Here is a 25,149-nt window from a genome sequence, read left to right on the forward strand (position 1 = left end):
TGGAAGCCTTCAGGTGGTGTTTGTCCAAACGGTGTGTTTGTTCTGCTTCCATCTCTGTGTTCATAGCTCGGGTGTCAAAGAACACAACGCTTGTCAAGCTGATGGACGGGAGTGTGATGTCCGGTTTGCAGACAGGATGTTGGTGCTGAAGGTGGAGGATGTGACGTAGCTGCAGACCCAGTTAGACTCCTACACCTTTCTCAGCTTCTTTTTATCTTTCGTTTTTTCTTGCAGTTTTTCATCATCATCCTCATATATCATATATATATATAATTTTTATTTTAGTACCTCCACCTTTTTCCCTCTACTCCACCTGCATGATCACGGCTCAAGAGCTCAAGAACTTCTCCTGCTTCATCCGCCGTGGAAAATCAAAATAGTGAATCTCTCCAAACCCCGAAAACTGTTTCCGAATGTTGAAATGCATACTGCCTGGTCTGATCTCCTACTCCTTCTGTTTCCTCTTTCTTTTCCCAGAGACAATCTCTCTCCCTCTGGTTTGCATTTGTGATTAAAACACTTCTCCAGATTTAGTTTTAACTTCTTCCCTCATTCTCGCCTCGGCCCAGTAAACTGGCTGTGATGTGAGGAACCACCGAACATGGTAGCACACACCCAACTGTTAAAGACATCAAACAACAATACTTGGACAATCAAAGTGTAACCGCGCCACAGTAGTTTGGACGGAGGGTAATAAAAGGGGTTCGGAGCGGCGGCTTTAATTTCAGAGCTTATTTCTGTCTCTCTTGGGTTTTGGGCATAAACAAAGTGGATCAGATAATTGCCGCATCGTTTTACTCTCGCTGCAGATTTGAAGCGTCAGCAGTGTTTCACCTCCGCCACAGAGAACTTAAGTGGCTCAGATTTCTTTTTTTGTGTGTGAACAATACTGATCCCAGAGGAAAATAATGTTTTGTTTCCTTGGCGACACTACAAAGCAACTTCAGGTCAGACTTTATCCTCAGCTGCTAACATTCATATCAATAGCTGCTGTTTCAGGGGCAAGCGTGTGGGTCGTTATCAGGTCATCATCTGGTGATTCAGGAGGAAAATACAAGAAATTATTGTTTGATTTAATACCTGATTTAAAAAAAAAACACTTTATGGATGCTCATCTAAAAATGAGAACACCATCGGCATGAGAGTTTCAAACTGATCCAGACCAGGTCAGGACTCCATCATGTGCCCCAAGCGAGAGGAGGGGGCCCCAGTCCCACTGGGATTTGAACATTCGCCCTCAATTCACTTGACATTTCAGCACAAACGGACAAATGTTGGTGAGTTCGAATCCCCTTGGCTTCGTTCAACACGTCTGCCATGTTTCTGCTGCAGGAGGAGGACGTCTGAGTTCAGGTTCCGGTTCAGAGACGGTGAGGAGCAGAGAGTCGCGGACAAATAAAATTTTTTTAAAAAACCCACAAACACAATTTGATTACTCTTTACGAATATATATGAGTGGGGTTCTTGACCTTTAGGCCTTTGGGGTCTGTTAAATAAAGGTTTTCTTGCTTAAAGTCAGTCCATCTGCAGATAGGTGGCTTCTCGCCGACGGCAGCCATATGACCCGGGAGATTAACTCCAAGCCGACTTCCAGCGAGACGCTTGTAAAAAGAGGAGAGAGTGTTCTGTAATACATCCCAGACCGCTCTACCCGTTCTAATGTTCTCACTAAAGGATCCCCCTCCCTCTGGAGGAGACTCTTCTTTACATCCTGAAACACAAAGAACCAAACCCTCAATGTTTTCGCCCTCAATGTGTTTCCAGGGTGTTTGTTTGTCGTGAAAAAGGACATAAAATCTCCATAAAGGCCTGAAATATCAGCCGTTTATTAGCTTACAAGGCTGTAAATGCAAACGATTACACGTGACGCTTTTAGTCTGGTGTTCCACCCCTGGTCCTGCTGGTCCCGATCCAGGACCTCATCCAGCGCCAGTCAATTTACTACCCCGACACGGTTGTTATTGGCATGGTGGCAGCTTTCATCCATTCTTTACATCTGAAAGGCATCAGCTTTAAAAAAGACAATCCTGATTTACTACGAAGTAGATCCAAGGTCATTGTGGGAAGATTCTGCCACTCACCAGTCATCTGGGACCAGGACTGAGACCAGGGACCAAGACCAGGTCTCTGTCTAAATGGAAAAGACTTTTAATGAACAAGAGGGCACAAAACTCTTACTCACCAGTCATGTAAAAATTTAAGTTTTTTTGCCTTAAATTTTCCACAGGATGCACAAATTTCCATCAGAACAGCAAGATTCCCGCCAGAGTGCCTTGACATTGTCAGCTGACTCCTAAATATAAGAGTGTCATTACTTTGTGTATTTATATTTCACCAAAAATCTCCTCAGGTGTATTCTGTTAAAGTCTTGTGTTTATACATATATCCTGTGTAGTCGATCCAGTTATAGATATTTGAGGAACTTTTATTTTGACAAGGTGCATCTTATTTTGTGACCTGACTTCCCTGTTTGGTCCTTCCTGTATTTTCGCGTCACTCTCCTCAGGCGGCTCACGGCCCTCTGGTGGACAGGTGTCTTCATGGCGGCGCTTCTGAAATTACTGCGTCAAACGTGATGAAAGTAGTAACCGGAAGCTAAAGTAATACTTTATATGTGTCACAACAATTATTATTTAACACAGGAAATTGTTAATGTTCGTTTTTAATCGGCTAAATCACTTTTTTTTGTTTAGCTAATTCATCGGTGTTAAGCTAGGCTATACAGTGAATGTTTTACTCCTTTAGTCCCGCCCCTTTAGAGCAATGCGCATGCGTCAGACGACTGAAGCCAATGCTTGTTTTCGCGTCCATTTCTACAGGTATGTCATTTTTTAATTATTTTGTTTGCGCCCATAAATATCAATTTTGTATTTTTGAGTTCAAACCTTTAAATTATTTTTTTTGTAAACAGTAAAAATGGTAATTGTTGGAAAAATGACTGATGCCACAAATGTAACGATAAACTTAGTATGTGATGCATTTTATTTTTATTTTATTTCATTTAAAATGTGAATAGATAATAAGTGCAGCGTTATGCATTTAGCTGGCTGGAGGCCGTCTTGCTCATCAGAAACTTTTTTTGTTGTGTTTGTTTACGTAGAATAAATTCCCCCTTAGGCTAGAAAGACAGTCGTCTACATTTCATCTGTCCCTCAATCAGGTAAACTACACATCACATTATCACGTGTTACGCCACGCCGGCTAGACGTTAGCATGATGTGGAATCCAGGACCGTCTGAACTCACACCCCCGCCTGCTGCAGATAGTTGGAAATACCACAGATCGGGTGAGCAACACCATCAGGTACCTGCTCTAGCTGTTGGAAAGCAGATGAGTTCAGTGGATTATTCTTTTCTTTGTGGCCTGCTTTGTGCACCGTTAATGTTGTGCATCGATATCCAGAAGAAAAATCAATTTGTGATTTAATCAAACTTTGATCGTATTCGTTAAATCCAGCTCCATCCTGGATCCTGCAGGATCCTAAACCTCTAATATAAAGACTCTTTGACTCCTGGAAAGGTTGTTGCCGAGGCAACGAGCGTTGGTGTGGGTGAGGCTCAGACAGCTGGGTTTAAACTTCTCACCCTCCTCCCCCGCCTCCCCTCTCCAACCCAGACCTGCCGGCTGCAGGGGGGCTTTAACCTCAGGGCCGACGGGGCCCCCGTCCCCTGTCTGCAGTCGGTCTGAAGGCTGGGGGAGGCCAAGGCAGCCGGAACACCTTCAATCCAGGTCTACTCGTCTCTCTATTTTAAAAGGTTTTCTTTTCTGAGTTCCAGGCTGTGTCACTTTTCGGTATATTTTCTCAAGACGTATCTGACTGGACAGGAGAGTTTAAATAATGTTTTTTTCAAGTTCTTCTTGATACATTTAATATTAACATTCTCTTGTTTTTTAAATTTAAATCCAGTCCCTGTTTATCTTTTTCTTTGTGATCCCTGAATAATTTATTTCTCACTGAAAAGCCCTTCAATCCATGTAAATCGTTTGAGGCCAGAGGCGCCTCCTCATGTTCGGACATCACAGAGTTCCCGTGAACGTTTACCCCTGGGGCAGTTGAGCAAGGCATCGACTCCAGTTGTTGAAAATTTACGTTGGTTGGGGTCAAATCGTCATCGTCTCTCCGGTCATTCGTAAAATGTTTGTGCTGTTAGGCAACTGTTAGGCCTTCAGAAGAGGCCTGTAGCCTGGGGGGGCCTTAGGGGCCTGAGCCCCCGCTGCTCCTGAGGAGCCTTTAGGGTAGCTGACGGCTTCAGGTGGCTGGTTTTTAAATTCAGGGGGTCCACGATCCCCAGAGGCTGACAGTCAGAGGGGTAACGGTGATGCTATCTGCTCCTGATGGGCAGTGATCAAACATGGCTGCTGCCTGACCTGCAGGAGCCGCTGCGTGAACCCAGCAGTGTGTGTGTATTCACCAGTGTGTGTGTGTGTGTTCTGCATCTTCTCAGCTTGTGTCCCGCTGCTGTTCTCATGAATATCATAAGAACATGTCTGCGGTCAGACCGGGACACCCCCGCCTCTCTCTGTTGCCATCTGGTGGTTAATACTGCTAACACCCAGCCTCACACCCCCTGACGCTCCTCACCTCTTTCACACACACGTCATGCTTCCATTAAAACACTAAACACACACACTCTCTCCTCAGACACACACTTTCTCCGCTCAGATACACTCTCTCTCCACTCAGACACACACTCTCTCCTCACACACACACTCCCTGGCTGACTAACCTGTACCTGCTGTACCTGCCGGTGTGTGTCGACAGCTGCTCAGACTGACGCTTGCTTTAAAGCTTCTGGGTGGGACCTAATTGTTTCTTTGAACACTCACTTTTCCTCCCTCTCTGAGCTTCTGACGAGCGTCACTTTAAAGAGGACACACACACACAGTCATTCAACGTTATACTGTATGTCACACAAGACTTTTCATTTAAAGTCGATCTGCAAAAACTTTTTCCATGCCTTACAAAGACACTGAGAAATTGAAAAAAAATACACTGAGAATAAAAGATTTTTGTTTTTCCTTTCACTGCAAATTTTTTTAAAAATGAATTAAATTTACTTTAAAAATTACTTGTATCTATACCCCCAGAACTTGCAGATGCTTCACTTTGTCGTTGTTGTTTTTAGTTTAGATTTTAATGTAGTTTCTTTAGAGGCGTCTGTTACAGATCACAAAGATCGTTGTTCCCTAGAAGTTTCCGGGAGAGCACTTTGGGAACTTGCATTTGTTTCTTTGACAACCTCCAGAATACGTATTCACTTCAACAAAACTTTATTGAAATTCATTTATATCTAGAACATGATGCTTAAACAGAGCAGACGCATGGATGATGGTGCTGGTGCTGGAGGAGTTAGAAGAGAAGAAAACCCACACTGGTTCTGAGCAGAGAGAACAAGGAGTCAAACACAGACAGAAACACAAAGTTAAGAGATTTCTGTCAGGATTTAGGTTTATCTTCAGTCTGAAAGCGTGAGGACAGCAGTTCCAGCACAGGTTTAAAACCAAACAGGGAAAGATTGTGAAAAAAAGAAATTGAACTACGGTATTGTAATATTTAAAGTCATAGAAGGAGACGCTGAGTTTCTTTCTCCTCCAGATTTTAAGAGGAAGCGGACTTCCTGCGGCAGATGCAGATGTTGCACTTGACATCATCCTCCTGGCTTTTTATTTCTTATAAATTTACAACACACAGAGGTGGAGCGCAAGTTGCTCCTCATGAAACTGGATCCCAAAGCAGGAGGTCGCTCTCTGACTCTTCTCCCACAGCATGATGGGACATTTCAGCAGCAGACAGTGGCCGACGGGAGCAGAGACAGGGACTGTTAAAAACTTAAAATAACAAAGGCGCTTCTGGAGGGGTTTGGAGAGGGTCTGGGTAAGAGGAGGAGGAGGACAGTCTGCAGGAGAGGACCAGAGGGTCTGGAGGCAGGAGGAGGTCCCGGGTTTGACAGAGGAGGCAGGACTTTCTGGCTCTGCGGTGCGCTCCGACACCACAGGTCCGCTTTAATACCAGAGGAGGAGGAGAGGCCGCACCGCTCAGAGAGAGAGAGACTGGAGTCCACTCCTCCGTCCCCGACAGTCGGCATCCAGCATCCGTGCGCCCGGCGGTCTCCTCAGGTCTGAGCGCAGACTTTGAGTTCATCCACGGACAAACTGACGCGCCAGCAGGGAGTCAGAGTCCCTTTGAAATCCTCCATCTGATCGAAAACAGCTGTGCGTCGGTCCGGATCTCCCCCGGACGCGCTGATCTGGACTCCCCTGACTGCAGGAGCGGAGCGAACTCCACCTCCAGCTCCTAGAGAAGCGCTCCTCTCACGCCGCCCACGCCTGCTGGATTTTGGGAGCTGATTAAATCGTTAGATGTTCCGGGCTCATCCACGGACTCCAGAGCTCCGCGCATGACAGGCGCAGCCGCGCCGTCTCCAGCCCGTCGGCGCGTCTTTGTCATTCTAATGTGGCCGTGATCGCCGTGCGTCTGCCTGATGGTCACTTTGCACTCCAGCGCAAACTGACAAACTGCTGAGGTCTTCAATCCTGCGTGGAGTTAAGAGACGCCGAACGTGGATCTGTTCCGGATTGATTTTATTCTCCTTTTCCTCCGCTTGCACCGAACTCCGGCAGGATGTTTCCCCGGTGCTCGAGTCCTCCCTCCTGGTCCACCTGTAGGTTTTTCTTCTGCTTTTTGCTGCTGCTCCAAACGCCCCGGTCCTCCACTGCGCTAATTACAGGTAGGATTAAAGGGATCACATGGCTCCGTAATAACACATCGCGACACCCACCGTGCGTAAAATCTACCCAAACCTCCGGTTATTTAGTCTGCCGCGTCTCCGCGCTCCTGTTTCCATTCTACCGGGGAGCGCACCGGAATCAAAGCGGCGCTCCGTGAAGGACATTTAATCCTAATTTGTTACATGTCGTAAAAATCGCCAAAATGTTGAAAAACTATTTAAATCTGAGAATTTTTCTCCCCTGAATTTACTTTTTTGGCATCTAACAGAAACTCAGCAAAATGCGTTTTTCTGTGGTTTAACTCTTAAATCTGGGGCCTCATTCCAGCCTGGCACTGAAAACAGAGCCGGTTCTCAGCTGAACCCGGTAATCCTTCTACCTCCCAGGAACCGCTGCCTCCATGCAGTAGAAACGGCTGCGCTGGAGCGAAATGCCACCAAAATCTGCCCTGCGTGGGACGCGCGTTTGTTTGCGTCGAAACTTGTTATTTGCAGAATTCTGTGCCCGACGTAAATCACGAGTCGATATCAAAGTAATTCCTATCAAACTTTAGGTAATTATACAAGGATTTAGATATTTAGGATGAAAGGTCTGAGTCAAATTATACGTGATCTCAACTCAAATTGTTGTTTGTGCCGCTGCAGGTTATAATTAACCCACTTTTCGAGTTAAAAGCCGGTTGTTGGGTCTAAATCACTTTCTTTAACAGCTTCTCCCTCCGGAGCCGCCTCTCCCCGTCTCCCCCCGGCCTGGACGCGCTCCCTCCCCGGCCCCGCTCCCCCCCTTTTGACAGCCGCATTGTATCATAGGATATCGTTTGTTTGCCCTGCAGCTCCGTTGAGAAATGAGATAATGGAGTGAAAGAGAGGTGGATGTGGCGCTGCGCGCTGACCTGCTTCCACCGGCACACACGGGCGCGTTGACGCATGGACTATCGATTAAATACATGTAATTATGAAAATTTATTCACTCTAGCTGTCATTTTGTGGATTTCAGTGACGACAGTTGTAGAATTCCATCGTAAGTGCGTTAAAAATGAGAAACCATTTTCGTCCACCGAGCTTTTAACGATAATATCGATCTGATCAACACAGGACAGGCTGGACATATCACGCACATCCGCTCCGGTGCTGATAAGAATAATTCCAGATTATGAGGTTTCCTTTCTGAGTTTTTATCTCTGCTCTTGAAGCAAAGATGAGAATCAGATGGAGGGGATGAATAAAACCTGAACCAGATGGGGCTCTGCGCTCCAGCACGTGTATCTGTATGACACGAGGAGGTCGCACCGTTATGATCCCAGGATGGATCATATTCCTCCACCTGGCATCCCAAACATGCATGCATCATCCTGTCCATTGTGTGCTCAACCACACAGCAGAAGGTTGGAGTTCTTCTGCCTGGACGGTGAATGTGTCCCTGGATCAGGTGAAGCCTGCAGAGGTCATCCGAACCACAGCCGGGCTGGATCCAGTCCAGACCGGGACACTTGTTGCTCATCAGCTCCTCCTGTCCCAGCAGAAAGACACTGGATGAACTTCTTAAGTCTTTTTTCTGAACTGCAAACAGCTGTCCATTTCACGCAGCTCAAAAAGTCATCCTCAGATTTTGAAGAATAATTTTCATGGACCATGAGTTGATTAAATTCTGGGGTGGATCTGGTCGGGATGTGGATTTTGGATCACTGGCAGATTTATGTGTCTCAGACGACGCACATTCAGACCATTTATTGTTTTATGTACCTGTGAAGTTGAGCAGATGCATCTAGATGAAGGTGCTGAAATTTCCACTGAATTACCTGCTGTCCCTAAATTTTACATTCAGTAGGTTCATATTTTTTTATTTTTTTATTAGAAGTTAATTTTTTTTACATCTATTAGAAATAAGGTTAAATATAGTTATTATAACTACTTTTATTTAACACATTTTATCTATTATAATTAGGAGTAGTTCTAAAATATGACAACTGGAAAAATAAAATTCTACATTTTATTAAGCTATTTGTTATTCTGCAATAATATTTATATTAGTTCAACCATTTGTCTACGTTTCCCTACTAGTCCTGTAATGCAGTATTTGTACAGGAGTAGTATTAAACTGAAATACTACAGTTTTTATTTCAGTGAAGGGTTTGAATTCCTGGTGCATCACTGACGCTAATGAAAGGCTTGGAGAGGCAGATTTAAAGTCGCAGTAAAACGACCGAGGGTTCATATGTGACGTCCTTCCCTCAGATTATATTTGATGTTTAACTCAATCAGTTAAATTGGAGCTTTATGAGAGCCAGACGTAAACGCATTAAGACTGGAACTGACTTACATGTAAGCGACCGTCTGAGCGCCGTTCGGAGACCAGGGGTCACATTTTTGTGTCTCCGGCTGTCCTTGAGCTCCGGCCTTGTTTTATTTTCCTCGCTGCTTTTTTTTTTGCTCGCAGCTCCAGATGATCCGTTTTCCTTTTAATCAAAGTGGAATTACCGCTGGTTTGACAGGGAGCTGTTACTGTATGTTATTAGCTGCAGAGGGATGTGGTACATAGATACAGCAGCTGACAAACAGAAGAGGAAGGTGGGCCTCTGAGACCGAGCCCCCCACCACTTACAGCCCTGCCAGTTTAATTACGCTGGAAGGCTGTAAATTTTACAGTGCTGCTGGAGTCGGGGGGGGGGGGGGCAAAGTTGGGTGGGTGGGGGTCGTCTGTCAGGATCCACCGGGCTCTGCTGGACTCAGATGAACCAGCTCGACTCAGACGATCCTAATCCATCTAATGTCTGACCTGGTGCACAGCAGGTGGCGGCGACGGTGGATGACGCACACTTTAAATATTTAAAAGTGTTTAAAATCATCAGTTACTTTTGTTTCAGGCAGAAGTTAAATCTTTATGAAAATATAACTTTTTTTTTTAATTAATGTTGAAGCTCGTCTAAACTGGTAAAGGATGATTTACCGTTAGTGGAATTCAATTCCTAAATCATCAATACGACAAAAACCAGTCAGCGTATCAGGTGTCAAAGGTCACAGAGTGTTGATAAGAAATTTCAACCTTTGTGTTGCTCTGGAATCATGGAATCCTTTACGTCACCGTGCAGTGCAGAAGGTTTTACAGTTCTTGGATTAAATTTTAGATTAAATAAATCTGAAATATTCCAAGTGGAGCCTCTGCATCGTTACAGCAGATGAGGCGAAGGATAATATTAATGATCCAGCGTTTTATGACATAAAACCGACAGAAACAGGGCTGTAGTTTCCTTACTCTCAGCCTGGCTTGAAGTTTCACATGAAAACTAATCCTTACAGAGTAACGACGGCGCTCCCAGACAGAGATCCCCCCCTCTAGAACGGAGGACTTCCCCTCACCTCCGATGGTCCTGGTTCATCTCCCGGCTCTTGAGGATGAGCTCTCCTGGGAAGGAAGTTTTCATTTCAGTCTAAATAAACTGTCAGCGAACAGCTGAGCGCCGAGCAGAACTTCTCCTCCTGCTGGAACAGGAACAGGAACCGGCCCAGTAGATGTTGACATCTGCCCGTTCTGCCTGTAAACCCTCATGTTTGGGGTCGTTTCCTGCAGTTGGCTCCGATTACATTTGCTCTCGTAACAAACTGACTGACTCACATTTTTAAGACCTCTGTTTAAATGTTAATGCTTTTACCTGGAAAGACAAACCGGGCTGAAAGGCGGAGAAAACACCAGTTTAAGTAATCCTCTCAGCTCACGCTGGCTTTTAACGCTCCCCAAAATAGAGCCGCGCTCCACCAGGCCGACGGTAGGACGCCTCAGTCTGGATGTCTGACCCGCGCACCGCTGAGAATCAGTTTAGTCGTTGTTTAGCCTAAAATAAGATTCTTTCCTTCCCTCTATCCCCCCACTAGGCTTCACAGGAGTTAGGTTTAGCGTAAAAATCGCTGGCCGTCAAACCGACCCAGTGGTCAAATGTAATCAAATGTAATTTGACCACTGGGTTAAATGTAATTTGACCACTGGGTGGCAGCAGAACAAACTCTTAAAATGTGACGTTGCAACGACAGTAGAACGGACAAACATGAGCGTAATTGAGCCTGTTTTAGCTCTGTTTTGATCTCCCCAAAGTATTGAGAAACACGTCAGCGCGATGCTCCGTTGCGTTCATCCGTTAGCGGCTAACTTTTACTGCGTGCAGTAAAGTAAAGAACATTAAAATTAAGGGAAACCAACACAACGAGCTGAAGGGCGCAAAAACAGCAGGTTGGGGAGATATTACTCTAAGATGGGCGATGCTTTTTCAGAATCTCTGAGGATTCTCTGGCTGTTGTTTCTCTTTTTTCACCTCCTCTTTTCTTCACAGGCACCGAAGCCAGCTGTGAGAACGAGGGAGAGGTCCTCCACATCCCCAACATCACCGACAACCCCTGCATCACCTGCGTCTGTTTGGTAAGAACCCGTTTGGTTCTCCACGGTGACATTCAAGGACTCGACCTGTTTCCTCTCGGCTCCTTGACATGTAATTGCTGCTGATAGGATAAAATGACCTCTTCTAGCCCTGATAGGGATATTTGTGAAAGCTGATTATTCAGCTTTGTGTGGTGTTTCTTATCGGGAGGTTGTGAAAGATTTGTAACGCGGCGACAGGACTTTGAAATGCAGGTTTTAGCGGGAGGTGAGACGCGGAGTGTGGATTTGATCTTGGCGTAAGGTTGTTATTTTAGCACTTTCATACTTCGGAAAGAGTTTGTGACTCTTGAAGTCAGGATACAGGTTTTTTTTAACGGCGTAAGTGAAAGCAGGAAACTTTATAACACGGCTCCTAACTGTTTTCTGAGGATTTACAACAAACCTGCAGTGAAACATGAAGTGAGGATTGTTTGTTTTAACAGACATGTCTGTCGTCACGCTGTCTTGGCTCGGTCCGGCTGTTAAAACCAGACTGCTAAACGTTAGCGGACAACTCTTTCCTGGAACATGTGCTCTTTGACCCCCGACCCCTGCGCTGCACCGCTACCCCCCTTTACGGCTGTAGAGGTCTTTGTTTTAGGGGATGAAATGGAGCAACAAGGCCTTTCTGTGTGGCTGCGTGACTCCACGACGGGCCAATGAGGGGTTTTTAAAAAGTGTCACGTGACCAGATTGGAAATCAGACTGACGCCGGTTTCATGTCTGCAGAAAACGACCTGAAGCTACTTTTAAGAAAGCCCACAATGGACTTTCATTATGTTTAATCCTTAATACTTCTGTTTATTTAATACTTCAAATAATTTTGCCCCTTTTCTGGTCAAAATTATGCTTACAGGTTAAATATTCTTTCATTAAATGATGTATTTTCTCTATAGAGAATCTTTCTGGATGCACTTAAAAATAACTAGAATCAGTCAGCAGAACACCAAACAATTCCGGTGTATCATATCATCACTATCCAGCCAATCAGAAGCTGATGAGGGCGTGGTTTATTAATTCTCAGGCTGGAAACAGAAGGAAGCCTGTCGTGATGAAACGCTTTTCGATGCTGCTGTGATTTCCTAGACTCGACGTCACCGTTTATACACATGTCCAGTTACACATTTACTCATTCATGGTAAACACAGCTTCCAATATCCTGATTTCTGTCGTCCCGGCCTCTGATTGGCCGCCGCGGGGCTCCCCCTGGCCTGCCGCCTCACTGAGCCGTCCTCTGTGTTATCAGGCAGACATCAGCCGTAGACCTGCTGAATGCTATCAGTCATCAGCAGGCAATGGCCGGCCTTTCATCTCTACTTTAACCCCCCTGCTGCACACACACATACACACACACACACACACACACACACACACAGACACACACACATACACACACACACACACTCATAAACGTACATACATTCAGGGCTCAGGCTTTATTGAATTTGGCTGCTGTTTATCTCCTAAAACATCTTAAACCTCAGATGCGTGGCGCTCTTTCTGCGCTCCAGGACAAACTCACATCAGTTTCCAGTCGCCGTGTTCGCCTCCTGACTTCTGGCTTGAAAAGCAAATATATGTTGAATAATTAAAAGCTTTTATTCTGAAGTCCCCAGAGAGCAAAAGGTTAATGAGTGATGGGCTCCCAGACCCCGTTGTTGACTTTCCTCTTCTTTGATTTAGCCGCTAACTGCTGCTAGCTGCTTATTGCATCTACCAGGTGTGAATGACACACACAACACTTAGCCCTCGTTGTGTTCCACCCCCTCGCTGTGTCCCCCCCTCTATGGACGAGTTCCTGGTGCTCACATCAGACGGTCCTGTTTGCTCACTTTCTGATGCTCCAGGATGGAATCAGGCTGAACCAGGCCGTTAAAAACATCTTTCACTTCCACTTCCTTCATCGTCCCCCAAAAACAGACCCTCTATGTCCCGGTGACTCCTGGAGGGGGTGGGGGAGTCATCAAGGCTCCAATGTCCCTCATACATGGGTCGCTGGGATGAGGGTGGGGGGTTTGGCTCTCCAGTTGGTCCAGAGAACCTGCTAATAGCTCTGTGGGTTGGAGACACACACACACACACACACACACACACACACACACACACACACACACACACACAGATACATACAGAGGGGCCATTGTGTAGTCGGGGTGAGGCCCGGGCCCTGTAATGGGGCCAGGAGTGGATGTGGCTGACAGACTGGCTGACAGGCTGGTCGCCATGACGATCTGTTATCTCAGAGGTTGTCGGTCTGTCTCCGTCACACTCTTCATCATCTCCTCTATCAGCCGGCTCATCTCCGTGTCTCTTTCCACTCTCTCATCGGCTCTTCCTCCGCTCGCTCGCCCACATTAAAGGGTCCTCTCTCTCTCTCTCTCTCTCTCTCTCTCTCTCTCTCCATCCCTTCACATTGATGCCATAACGTCAACCTGTAGCTGCTCTAACGGAAGCAAACATCCCTGACTACTTTAATCTGCTGCGTTAGCATCAGAACAAGCCTCCGTGACCAAGAGGTCAAAGGTCAGACGTCACAGTTAATCAACTGAGCATTCCAGATGAGGAGCACAGGAGGGGTTTTACACCGCGATCGATCGGGGAGGAAGGTCAAAGGCTGCTTCCTGTCAGCATTTCGACTCAAACAGTAGCGGATCGATGCAGGAGGGGCGGGGCTTACCTGATAACCACCTGATAACCACCTGATAACCTGAACCAACACCAGCTCTGCTTGTTTAACATCAACACCAGGAAGGGTCGCTTAAGTTTAGACTAAATCGATCATGTTTAATTCCATCATCTTCCCTCCACTGGTCTCAACTCTCTATTTTCTCACGTGAGGAAGAACAAAAGATGAGGGTCTGAGAGGTCAGAGAGGAAGACAAACAGACGAGTAAACGTTAAAAACTCCTGTGTGGTCGACGGTTCCTAGAACACCCAAGAAAAGTAATCTAACTAATTTAAACATGTTATAAATACAAAAGGAATGAACAAAAACTAGGATTTAAATATTTAAGAGCTGCTTCTTCTCCTCCCCCTTCTTCTTCTTCTTTTTCTCCTTTTTTTAAATTTTATTTGACATATGTAAAGTTCACTTCAGTCACCCGTCAAATGTCCTTAACTGGAATCCTGAGCTACTCGTTCTGATGGTGGCGCTATAGCAACCATCCAACAATAAATCAGTCGTAGGTCGTGGTTCCTGAACGTTCCTTGTACTCCGACCAGCAGGGGGCGACCTCATTACTTTCTTTCTTGGAAATCCCCCAGGAACATTTTTCCAGTTTTGGTTCCCATTGGCATCTTTTCTCTTCCCGTCTCGTCCCTAAGCTACTGTGGCTCCTGCTCTCTGGTAGGGGGTCGCGACCTGTTTGTTTTGGAGGAAGGGTGAAAGGTGAAAGGTCACCCATGGCAAAGGAGGTTAAGGTTCGGGGGGGGGGGGGGGGGGGCGGAGGGGTGACGTCCAAGGGTTTAAGTGGGCCTTTAAGTTAAGAGTTCCTCTCCTGTGCTGACAGATCCTGACTGATCTCTCTCTCCTTCACCATGACAGAGAGAAAGCATGAGGGGGGGCTAAGGGGTTAATGGAGGGGGGGGGGGGGCTTTCGTTTTTAAAGAAAAACAGGGGGGACTTATTAAACTGGAGGGGAAACTGGAAAAACAAGAGAATGAGAGTGAGAAGTCTGGAAGGAGGAAGGCTGAAGATGGAAGTGATGGATGATGGGTAAAAAAGAAGGGCTGAGTAAGGATGAAGAGAAGTAATGAAGAAACTAACGGTGAACACTGTCACCTCCTGGTGGCCCGACACCCCCTTAAAGGAGACGCTTTGACGACCGTCCAGTCGACCGGCCTCGGTGCCGCCGTGGTATGCCAAGAGTCTGTCAGGCAGCGAGACCGATGTGACCTCTGACCCTTAAACAAGAGGGGCGAGAGAGTGTGTGGGAGTGGTGTTGGTGGTGGTGGTGTGTGTGTGTGGGTGGGGGAGTGTTCTCCATGTTCTAACACCACTCTGTGGTCGTGATTAACAGGAGGGGGAGAGGAGGACGTGACCTTGGCAGCAGAGTCGCCCGGCATTCTTTAAAGGATGGTTCCAGTGTTTTGTTTTGGGTTTTTAAGCCGTTTAATTCAAATCACATGTTCAGAACATGGTTTTATGTTTGTTCTTCACGCTCCAGACAGAGCAGTTGATTTACATTCAGGCAGGAAGTTGGACATCTTGCACACTTTTTTTCCACGGTCATGAAGACTCGTCCAGGAGCATCCTCCAACAGATGTCCAGTTACCCTAGATTAGAGCCCTGAGGAACACCTTTACAGTGATATTTAAGGTTCTGCAGCAGGTGCTGATGCTTTCTTTTGCATTTGCGACACTGAACGTGACAAACCAGAAAAATCTTGAGGAAAAAATGGAGATGATTCCCTATTTCTGTGGTTCTAGGAGTGCTTAACGTCAATAGCGTTCCATCTTTTACACCCCAGGAAGACAGGAGTGTTGTTTTCATTCGCTCAAGAACTGCTGGATAAAATAATGCAAGCAATTTTCTTGTGTTTCGTTTTGGTGGTACATTAGCGGCTTACACAACCAAAGGGCTTTCAGAATAATGCTGCGTGTGTTTGATTGTGTTTCCTGGCGTGGTTGATGGACCATCAGAAAGTCGGTCGACAGTCCGTCACGTTTCTGGATGGAGCTGAATGTTTTAAAGGATATGTTGTGCTTTTGCTCTCCGTCGCTCTCCTCCCTCCTCCTCTGTGTCATGACTTCATCTGTCCTCGGTTTGGTTGGGGTTTAGTTGGAGCGCTGCGGCTATATTAAACCACCCAGATTTATTTTCGCCCTCCTTTGATCCGTCCTCGTTAGAGCCGCCGGCCACGGTGCCGCAGGACCGCAAGACCTGCCAGCCTCAGCTTCATGAACCCTCACAGTGTATAAAATAAAACACACACACACACACAGTGTGGATCAGATCAGCAATAAAAGCTGGGTGTGAAAGTGGAGCTGATTATACAAGTCCAGATTCTGTCCGATCCCACGGGGCCGTTAGTGGTGGTGACGGCGACCATGAACAGCGCTCGTCAAGGTGACGGGGGGATTGTTGAGTTGGTGTGAAAATTCACAGCTGAGCCCTGAAGACTGAGTCACTTTGCTGAGAAACTCCAAACCTGGGATGAAGCCTGATGCCAGAGCGCACAGGCAGTGTCCTGTTGTCATGGAAACACAGGACACAAGTCTGGGTCTGGTGATTTTTGGCTAGCTAAGGTGCGGTATTGGCAATTAATGCGATGCGTGGCCTCGTGTTGCTCTCCCTGTGAAACTCTTTCTTTTTCTAAGCATGTATGTAATGGAATTCACCAGAGCCTGGCGCCCTCCACTGGTAGGAGGACTGCAGCTGCAGGGCTTCAATCGCCCTAATGAATACCTTGAGCGCTGCTGATAAACAAACTGACGCCTGCAGAAACACAGCCTCCTGGGAGATTTCCCATCATATCTTTGATGATCGGATTTCATTTTGACTCATCGCTATTTGATATGAACTAAATAAAAGTAGCGCTGAGGAGGTCGTGGCGTGACAGTTGGAAAACATGAGCCTGTTTTGTGTTTGTGCTGCAGGAGGGGAAGGCCGACTGTAAGCAGGAGAAATGTCCGCCGGTGTCGGAGGACTGCGCTCTGGTGGTGAAGCAGACCGGCGCCTGCTGCGAGAGGTGCAAAGGTAAGACGCACGACTGCAGGTTCAAGTGTAAACTGACTGATGTAGAACGCAGAGGTCGCCACGGCAACATAGCTAGTCAAATGCCCAGGGAGTCAAACCCTCAAACACATTCGAGTTCAGGATAAAAAGCTGGTGTGTGAGGTTAGTTTAGCATTTCTGCTACCTTAAAACTGGTCTGATTCAGTTTCTGCTTCATTCAGAACCGTCGGATCCTTTTAATGTTTTCTTTTTATATTTTTTATTTCATGTTATTAAGCCTGCTTCACACGTATAAAAAGAAGCCGGTGTCACAATGTTTTTGTATTATCTTTACAAGTCAAGTTATATTTTTGTGACTGCAGAAAGTATGAAGTAACAAAAAAAAAAAAGTAGACTTTGGAACCTGGATCAGATTCAGTGAAAAACCCTCGTGATAAAAATAATGAACCTGGCACGTCTTTATTATTATTACAGTACCTACAGCTGCAGTAACAGGAGACGGTAACAGCACACCAGTACAAAAACATAGATGCTAAACAGAACACACACACACACACACACACCCTTCAGAAACAGTCCGGCCTAAATATGACCTGTGGGAGAGGAGACATATTATTCACCTCACATATAGCCCTTCTCCCCCCCTCCCTCCCCCCTCCCTCCTGCACAGGGAGCTGTGGCGGCTGCTGACGGGGTTCACCGGTGGGTTTACGGGCCACAGTTGTCTTTAGGAGCCAGAGGCTCCTCGACAGAGCTCCGAACCTCGGCACCGGCGGCTCTAGCTGCTCAATCTGAGCGGATGCTAACGCTTTAGCTTCCACAAACTTAAAGCTTGTTTCGTGTGTAATAAAATAATGATGATTCTGATTTTTAGTGGTTCTTTTGAAACCTCCCTAAAGGAGCAAAAATCACCACCAAGAACACAAAAGAAGAGAAAGATGGCTCATTTTTGTCTTTCTACGGTTGTTTTCTGTTGACATTATTCTGCGGGGAAAAGCGAGGAGACGTCTAAAAACTTTGCGATGACTCTTTCTGTGTTTATGAAGCGCTGACTTTAGTTACGTCATGTTGATAGAAACAGAACAACACGTTCAGGGCGAGGTCCTTTTGTTTGTGGTTTTAAGTTTATACAGAGCAGCGCTTCATTAAGAACGACATGGAAATCCCCCCGTTGCCATGGAGACCCAGCTAGTTTCCAGTTGGGCGGCTGACTTGTGGCCGCGGCGACCAAAGAGAGGACCCCTCTGCGACCCTGGAAACACCCCAAACTCACGAGCTCACGTTTTTCTGCCTGTCAGTAAATCAAACATGTTTGAGGAGACTTTCATCCAGAGTTAATGAACCATTTTTATGTTGTTGGTTTGACAGCTAATTAAAATATACGCTGTAAACATTTCACATGCAAACAATAAACATCATTAGACGCCAAACAGATTCATTTAATAATGCGTAGCTGCTTCTCTGTGAACCGCTGCCCTATCATTGATCAGAGAGGAGTGTTGTCAATCAGAGATGACTGTATGAACAGGACACGAGTCTCTGAGGGGGCCGCTCCCCATCTCATCCGATCCCCCCCCCTCTCAGATACACCATGTCCTCCTCTTCCTCAGTGACACCGCATCAGACGGTTTGTTTTACGCAGAGGAAAGCAGATCAATGCTTCTGATCGGGTTTCATTCTGTGGAAATTTAACCACTGATCTGAGACCACTTACTGTAAATGGGGTGAAACGAATAGCCGTTCGTTTGGAGCTGAGTGGACGGGTCTGTGGGGGCGGAGCCACGCAGCAGCTGTTTTTATGTATGAGAAATGCTGTTCCACGTCTTTATGTTGAATTCATGTTAATGAAGGTTTGTCTTCGCTGTGACGCTGCTGCTGAGGTTGAGCTCGTCCTTTGACTCCAGGACGAACGTGAACGATGACAGGAAGACGCTCTGATCAATAGTTCTATAAGTTTTCCTTCTCTCCTCCCGCCTCAGGCTGCATGCTGGATGGACGATCTTATAACAGCTCCGTGTCCTGGACCAGTTCCACCAAACCCTGCATGACCAGACGCTGCCAGGTGTGTGTGTGTGTGTATGTGTGTGTGCGTGTGTGTGCGTGTGGGTGTGTGTGTGCAACAAAATACCAACTAATCAGGTGTTTCTGCTGGCGCCCCTGACAGGAAGGAGTCATCACCGAGGCAGAGGTTCAGTGTGTCGTCCACTGCAAGAACCCCAAAATCCACCCCAAGAAGTGCTGCCCCACATGTCCCAGTGAGTCCCCCCATCACACCCCCCATCGGTCCTGTCGTCTGTCACACACGTTCTTTTCTAGACAATACACTGAATACATATGTGTGAGAGCGAATTGTCATCACCTTCTTCTTTTTCTGCAGGTTGTATCTTTGAGGGTCGTCTGTACAAAGAGAAGGAGGAGTTCAGTCCGGAGGGCAAACCCTGCATCAGATGCACCTGCACTGTGAGCACACACACACACACACACACACACACACACACACACACACACACACACACACACATACACACACACACACACACACACACACACACACACACACACACACACACACACACACTGGGTAACCATAATGAGCTCCCTTCAGTCTCGCGGGACTCACAAACCTGGGGTTGGAACAACATCATCCGCCTTCATTTCCTTCTTTCCTCCCTTAACCCCCCCAGTGCCCCCCCTTGCATTAAACAAACAAACCCTTCAGGAACGTCTATAAACACATTGCAGCATTAATGTGTTTGCACCTAGTTGGGGAGCTACGGGCTTGTTAACACACACACACAACTTTCAAAGGCATCACAACCAAACTGGATTTTATTTCTGTGCTCATTAAAAAGTAAACAGTTATTGTTTTATTGAATTTAATCCTGGTTTTATTTGTTCTTAATATTTTATTTTTAATCAAGTGAAATAAACTAACAAATTAATCCTTTTCTTCAAAATATAAAGTTTACATTTAAAATCATTAATGAGTTCCTTAAAGTCTGTTATGGTGAAAATAAGCTTTCATTTAAACTGATTCCTAAAACCAAACTAATATAAAGTCTTACTATTAAACTTGTAAACATGTAAACAAACAGTGTGTTTATCATTAAGATTAGAAATAAATTTATGTTTAATCCAGAGGGAGAAAAGTTTCTGATGAAGCGTCTTGTTATTTCAGGGGGGGCGGACTCTCTGCATGAAGGAGGTGTGTCCAGTACTGTCCTGCCCCGCTCACCTCACTCACACGCCGTCCCGCCAGTGCTGCCCCCGTTGTCTCGGTAACGACCAGCGGTGTTTCATGTTCAGCGTTGGTGTTTATTTCTGGGTGTACAGCTGAAGGATTCATCTTCCTCTCATCTTCCTCTCATCTTCCTCCTCCAGGTCAGAGGAAGGTTTTCGATCTCTCTCTGGGGAGCTGTCTGTTCCACAGTGAAGTTTACGAGAACGGGACGTCCTTCGTTCAGGACAACTGCACCACCTGCACCTGCAAGGTACTGGCCTGTGTGTGGAGGCTCCGCCCCCACTGCCATCATCATCATCACCACAGACCCTCATCTTTTCACCTGCTGTATTTGAAGTTAATTCCCTTACACTGACTTTTTTAACCTTTGACCCCTCCTCCTCGCTGGTCTCCTTCCCAGGATTCCACAGTGGTGTGCAAGAGGCGGTGCTCTCGCCCAGGGAGTTGCCATGGTGACCAGTGCTGTGATGAGTGTCTGTCCTACGTGAAGGTGGAGGAGGTGAAGTACTGCAGAGTCAGGAACAAGATCTACAGGGTAAGGCAGGATGGATGGATGGATGGACGGACGGATGAACAGACCGATGGATGAACAGATGTTGTCTCGTCCTCCTGCAGGAAGGCGACATGTGGTCGTCGGCGAACTGCACCCTCTGCGCCTGCGTGAAGGGAACCATCGAGTGTCGACCTAAACAGTGTGTACCAATCACCAGCTGCCCCTCGGTGAGTGACGGGCCAATCAGCAGCCTGCATCCCGTGACGCTTTTACCTGCTGCTCATCTCGTCGGACACACACGTTACCAACGACTTCATTCGCTTTTCACACGCGTTACGCCTGAAAACATGTAACATGGCGGCCCAGCCGTGGCCGTTTCCCTTAAAGGTTTTAGCCCCCCCCCTTTAAGGCGGTGCTGCGTTTACCTGTCGCGGAGGTGGCTCAGGGTTCACCTGTCGTCCGGCGGGTGATGGAGTGAATTCCTCACATTCCGTCGGCCGATGGCGGTTACGCCATTCAACCAGGCGTCTGCGTCGTACGCAGTTCACACGCTTCCAGCAGTTACAACAAGCCCCCACCTGTTGTTGGTGGTCATAACGGGGTGGGGGGGTGAGCCGGGTCACCCCAGGTTCAGGTTCAGGGGAGGATATTTAATTTGCTCTCGTCCGAAAAATTCCAACCAATCCCAGCTCGTCGTTTGAAAGTGGCGATGTTGCTACGCCAACCAGCGGCGAAACAACGTCCCTTTAGTCCAGAAGAGGAAGTGATGACAGTCTCCTCATCTGTTGATTCATCTGATGACAGAGCGGCAGAAACACTTCCACTCGTTTGCCCCCCACCCACTCGTTTGCCCCCCCACCCACTGAATGAACCTCCTGTCGTATAAAAGTCGTTCTGAATGTTTGTGAATCGCTTCTTGGCTCGACGAGAGAAAACTCCGCAGGTTCCATGTGTTCCTGATTTTCCCTAAGGGGTCAGCCCGCCCCATCTCCCCCCTCTAAACACACACACACACACACACCTTCCTGTCCTGTCATCCTGCGGTCAGCGGCGGGTCGGCGGAGCGCGAGCCTCCCTTTGGAGACGGCGTGTCTCCAAACAGCCTTTTGTCTGTGTGACGTTTGAGTGACAGCAAAGAAGAGGTTCCCTATATTTAGGCCCCTGAAAACCAATCTCTGTCAGTGTGTGTTAGACAGAGTGTGTGTGTGTGTGTGTGTGTGTCCCGGGTTTGTCGAGAGAGAGGCAGCCCCCCCCCCCCCTTCAATGGAGACGCTGGCCTTTGTGCAGACGTGAGTGTGTGTGGAGCGTTCGTCTGTACGTGATGACAGATGAGCGCTGAGAGAGGGAGAAAGGAAAAAAGAGTGTGTGTGTGGTGCAAATGAAGGGCTTCCCTGAGGCAACGAGAATGTGTGTGTGTGTGTGTGTGTGTGTGTGTGTGTGTGTGTGTGTGTGTGTGTGTGTGTGTGTGTGTGTGTGTGTGTGTGTGTGTGTGTGTGTGTGTGTTAAAGAGGCCTCTGATGAAACACACACGCAGTTTGTGTTACACCCCAGAGTTCAGCGGTTGAAGCGGAGTATCGGTGTCTCTGCGGTCGTCCTGGTCCGGCGCTGAACTCGTCTCTTCCTTTCATTTCATCGCCGCTCGTCTGTCTGCGTGAGCAGAAACACAGAAACACACTCGTTACCTTTGTTGTCAACTCTGCCAAACAAATGTGCAAAAAATTCCGAACATCTGGTTATCTCTGCGGACGCCAACCTGTCATTACCGCCGCCGGGGACGTTGCCATGGTAGCGGCTTCTGTTAGTCTGGATGACATTAAAAAAAAAAACCCACGGCAACAACGAATCCCAGGATGAGACGACAGGATGAAACTCCTCATCGATCTCCTCCGTGACTCCGCCTCCTCTCTTCCAGAATAAGATCCTGAACCGGACCGGCTGCTGCCCCGTCTGCACCGAAAGTGAGTCTACAGGACGTCAGTTTGATCCAGAGTCACACCGGATCTGATGAGTCATATGTAAAGAGAGCCCAGTCCAGATTTGACACTTCCTGTCCTTGTCCTCTTGTCCCTGTCCTCAGAGCCGGGGGTGTGCACCGTCTTCGGAGACCCCCACTACAACACCTTCGACGGCCGGACCTTTAACTTCCAGGGAACGTGTCAGTACGTGTTGACCCGCGACTGCGGCGGCAGCGCCCCCTCTGGAGGATCAGGACATAACGTCAACGGACCGGACTCCAGCTTCGTGGTAGGACAGACGCCCCAGCGTCGCTGCTTAGGGGTTTAATGTTTATTTAAAACCCCCCACTGGACCGAACTGTCTCGTTTCCAGGTGCTGGTGAAGAACGACGCCCGGCGCACCCGCTCCTTCTCCTGGACTCAGTCTGTGGAGATCCGGCTGGGGGGGTTGATCCTCAGCCTCCACCAGCACCTGACGGTCCGGAGGAACGGCACCCGCATCGCGCTGCCGTACCACGGCCGGGGGGTCCACATCGACCTGGACGGATACCTGCTCAAACTCACCACCATCGCAGGTCAGGAGCCACAACTGTTGGCGCCCCCCGGTGTCTGCTTGGAGAACCAGCACCTTGAAACCCGTTGTGTCATTTCGCCCCCCCCCCCCCAGGTCTAGAGATCACATGGGACGGCGACAGCTTTGTTGAGGTGGTGGCTGCCCCCCACCTCCACGGACGCCTCTGCGGCCTCTGCGGCAACTACAATGGCCACAAGCGTGACGACACCATGGGGGGCGACGGCCAGTTCAAGTTCGACGTTGACGAGTTCGCCGAGTCGTGGCGAGTGGACGGAAACGAGGTGTGCTCCCAGCAGCCCCCGCCCCGACGCCCCACGTCCTTCCTGTGTCCCGGCAGCGTCAAAGTAAAGTTCCGCGCCCACCGGGAGTGTCAGAAGATCAAGTCGTGGGAGTTCCAGAAGTGTCACCGCGTGGTCGACTTCTCTCCTTTCTACAGGTGAGAAAACAGATCACATGTTTCTGATACAGTCAGGGCTCCGCCTCCAGCAGAGCTGCATTATGGGTAATGAATCAGATTTAGCTGGGACATCTGCTTCTGGTTCTATCAGAGGGTTCTTTAGTTGAGCTCATTATGCAGTGCCTCCATTCTTTAGCTAAAGGAGCCAATTGGCTCCTCTGTTTGGGATGCTGTGGGCGGGGCTCTCCAAGTGGGAGGAGCCTCTGGTGTTGACCAAGAGCACACAGAATGGTCTAGGAACACCTCCAGATCCACAGGAGGTGTGAAAGCAGTCAATTTAAACCGATGTGATTCAACATTTACAGCCTGACTGTTGACCAGGAACCTGATTGATGATTGATTTAGTGATTGATCGATCGATTGATTGATTGATAACACGCTGTTCCCTGCAGGTCCTGTGTGACAGACATGTGTGAGTGTCCGGTTCATAAAAACTGCTACTGCGAGTCGTTCATCGCCTACAGCCGGGCCTGCGAGAGGGAGGGGGTCCCCGTCCTCTGGAAGCCAGACGCCGTCTGTATGGGTGAGTGACATCATCACCAGATCGTACGATTGTGGTCCATCAGAACCAGCAGACTCACCTGCCCCCCCCCCCCCCCCCAGCCACCCAGTGTAAACACGGCGCCGTCTACGACACCTGTGGACCCGGCTGCACCAAAACCTGTGACAACTGGAACGAGATCGGGCCGTGCCACAAGCCCTGCGTGGCCGGATGCCACTGCCCCGCCAACCTGGTGCTGTTCCAGGGCCGCTGCATCAAACCCATTTCCTGCCCTGGACGGTGACCCTTGTGATCCAGGTGGGAGAGGGGGTGGGGCGCCATCGGGACAGCCGTTAGCCGCCGTGACGGAGATCAGACGCGATGAGGTACTCAGGGTCGAGATCGTCTCGAGGATCCATGGCGTTTGAGCGTCTGGTTTCGGTCTTGTTGAGCTAAGGAAAGACTGGGGTCCCGTTTCCAGAGACTTTACCACCTCCACCATCTGAGCGTTTGTCCACGTTGTCGTGGAAACAGTTTGGGTCAATGGACTCCTGTTGGAGCCAAAAGACTCTAAAGTGGGAAACAGAGCATCTGCAAAAAAAATGTGGAAGCGTGGAATCATCCCACCCTGGTGGTCTCCATCACTTCAACGTGTAAGCTAGATTTATATGAAAGACAAGCTTTAATATGATTATTGATCTAATATTATTATTTGTTGTTGTTGTTAATTTATATATCAGTCGTAGCAGGAGCCAGAATCATGAACATAATTGCGTTTCAAATGATTTAAAGGGAAACAAAAGCTATTTTTCTATTTGTTGTGTATGTTTGTGTTTCTGTTTGAAGAGCAAAATGCCCAAATGTGACTCAGTTGTTGCACCATCGCAGGGAAAAAGTACTGTATTGTGTTGTGTACAGGTTGTTGTGGTTCGTATCACAGTGAAGGTGTTCATCTTAGCAAATGTTTCACTTGATTATTTAAGACCAGCAATATAATCTTTTATGAAGGTCGTTCCTGCCTGTTGTTTTTATTTGAAATAAGCAGGAGTCAGAGCTGCATTAAGCTACGCTACGTTAGCCCATAGGAACTGTAATCTGTTACTATGACGACCCTGAAGACAAAACATTTTCACGT

General features: G+C 47.6%; 1 protein-coding gene across 1 annotated transcript; it reads left to right on the forward strand.

The window, feature by feature from the left end:
- The first annotated feature begins 5,330 nt into the window (after positions 1–5,330).
- On the forward strand, positions 5,331–25,058 carry bmper (BMP binding endothelial regulator). The gene is made up of 16 exons (XM_068322969.1): positions 5,331–6,728; positions 11,051–11,136; positions 16,735–16,834; positions 18,793–18,875; positions 18,978–19,068; positions 19,191–19,273; positions 19,992–20,091; positions 20,195–20,304; positions 20,455–20,589; positions 20,670–20,774; positions 22,460–22,505; positions 22,625–22,791; positions 22,876–23,077; positions 23,170–23,512; positions 23,926–24,056; positions 24,137–25,058. Exons 1-16 carry the CDS (start codon positions 6,623–6,625, stop codon positions 24,316–24,318), a joined length of 2,070 nt encoding a protein of 689 aa, XP_068179070.1. The 5' UTR covers positions 5,331–6,622; the 3' UTR covers positions 24,319–25,058.
- Positions 25,059–25,149: the final 91 nt, after the last annotated feature.

The sequence above is a fragment of the Antennarius striatus genome, chromosome 9 (assembly GCF_040054535.1).
Source record: "Antennarius striatus isolate MH-2024 chromosome 9, ASM4005453v1, whole genome shotgun sequence".
Lineage (NCBI taxonomy): Eukaryota > Metazoa > Chordata > Actinopteri > Lophiiformes > Antennariidae > Antennarius > Antennarius striatus.

Coding starts and splice junctions, on each gene's coding strand:
- bmper (XM_068322969.1), top strand. CDS start 6,623: ATGTTTCCCCGGTGCTCGAGTCCTCCCTCCTGGTCCACCTGTAGGTTT. Junction 19,069..19,190: donor GTGCTGCCCCACATGTCCCA/GTGAGTCCCCCC, acceptor CTTTTTCTGCAG/GTTGTATCTTTGAGGGTCGT. Junction 20,775..22,459: donor CAATCACCAGCTGCCCCTCG/GTGAGTGACGGG, acceptor CCTCTCTTCCAG/AATAAGATCCTGAACCGGAC.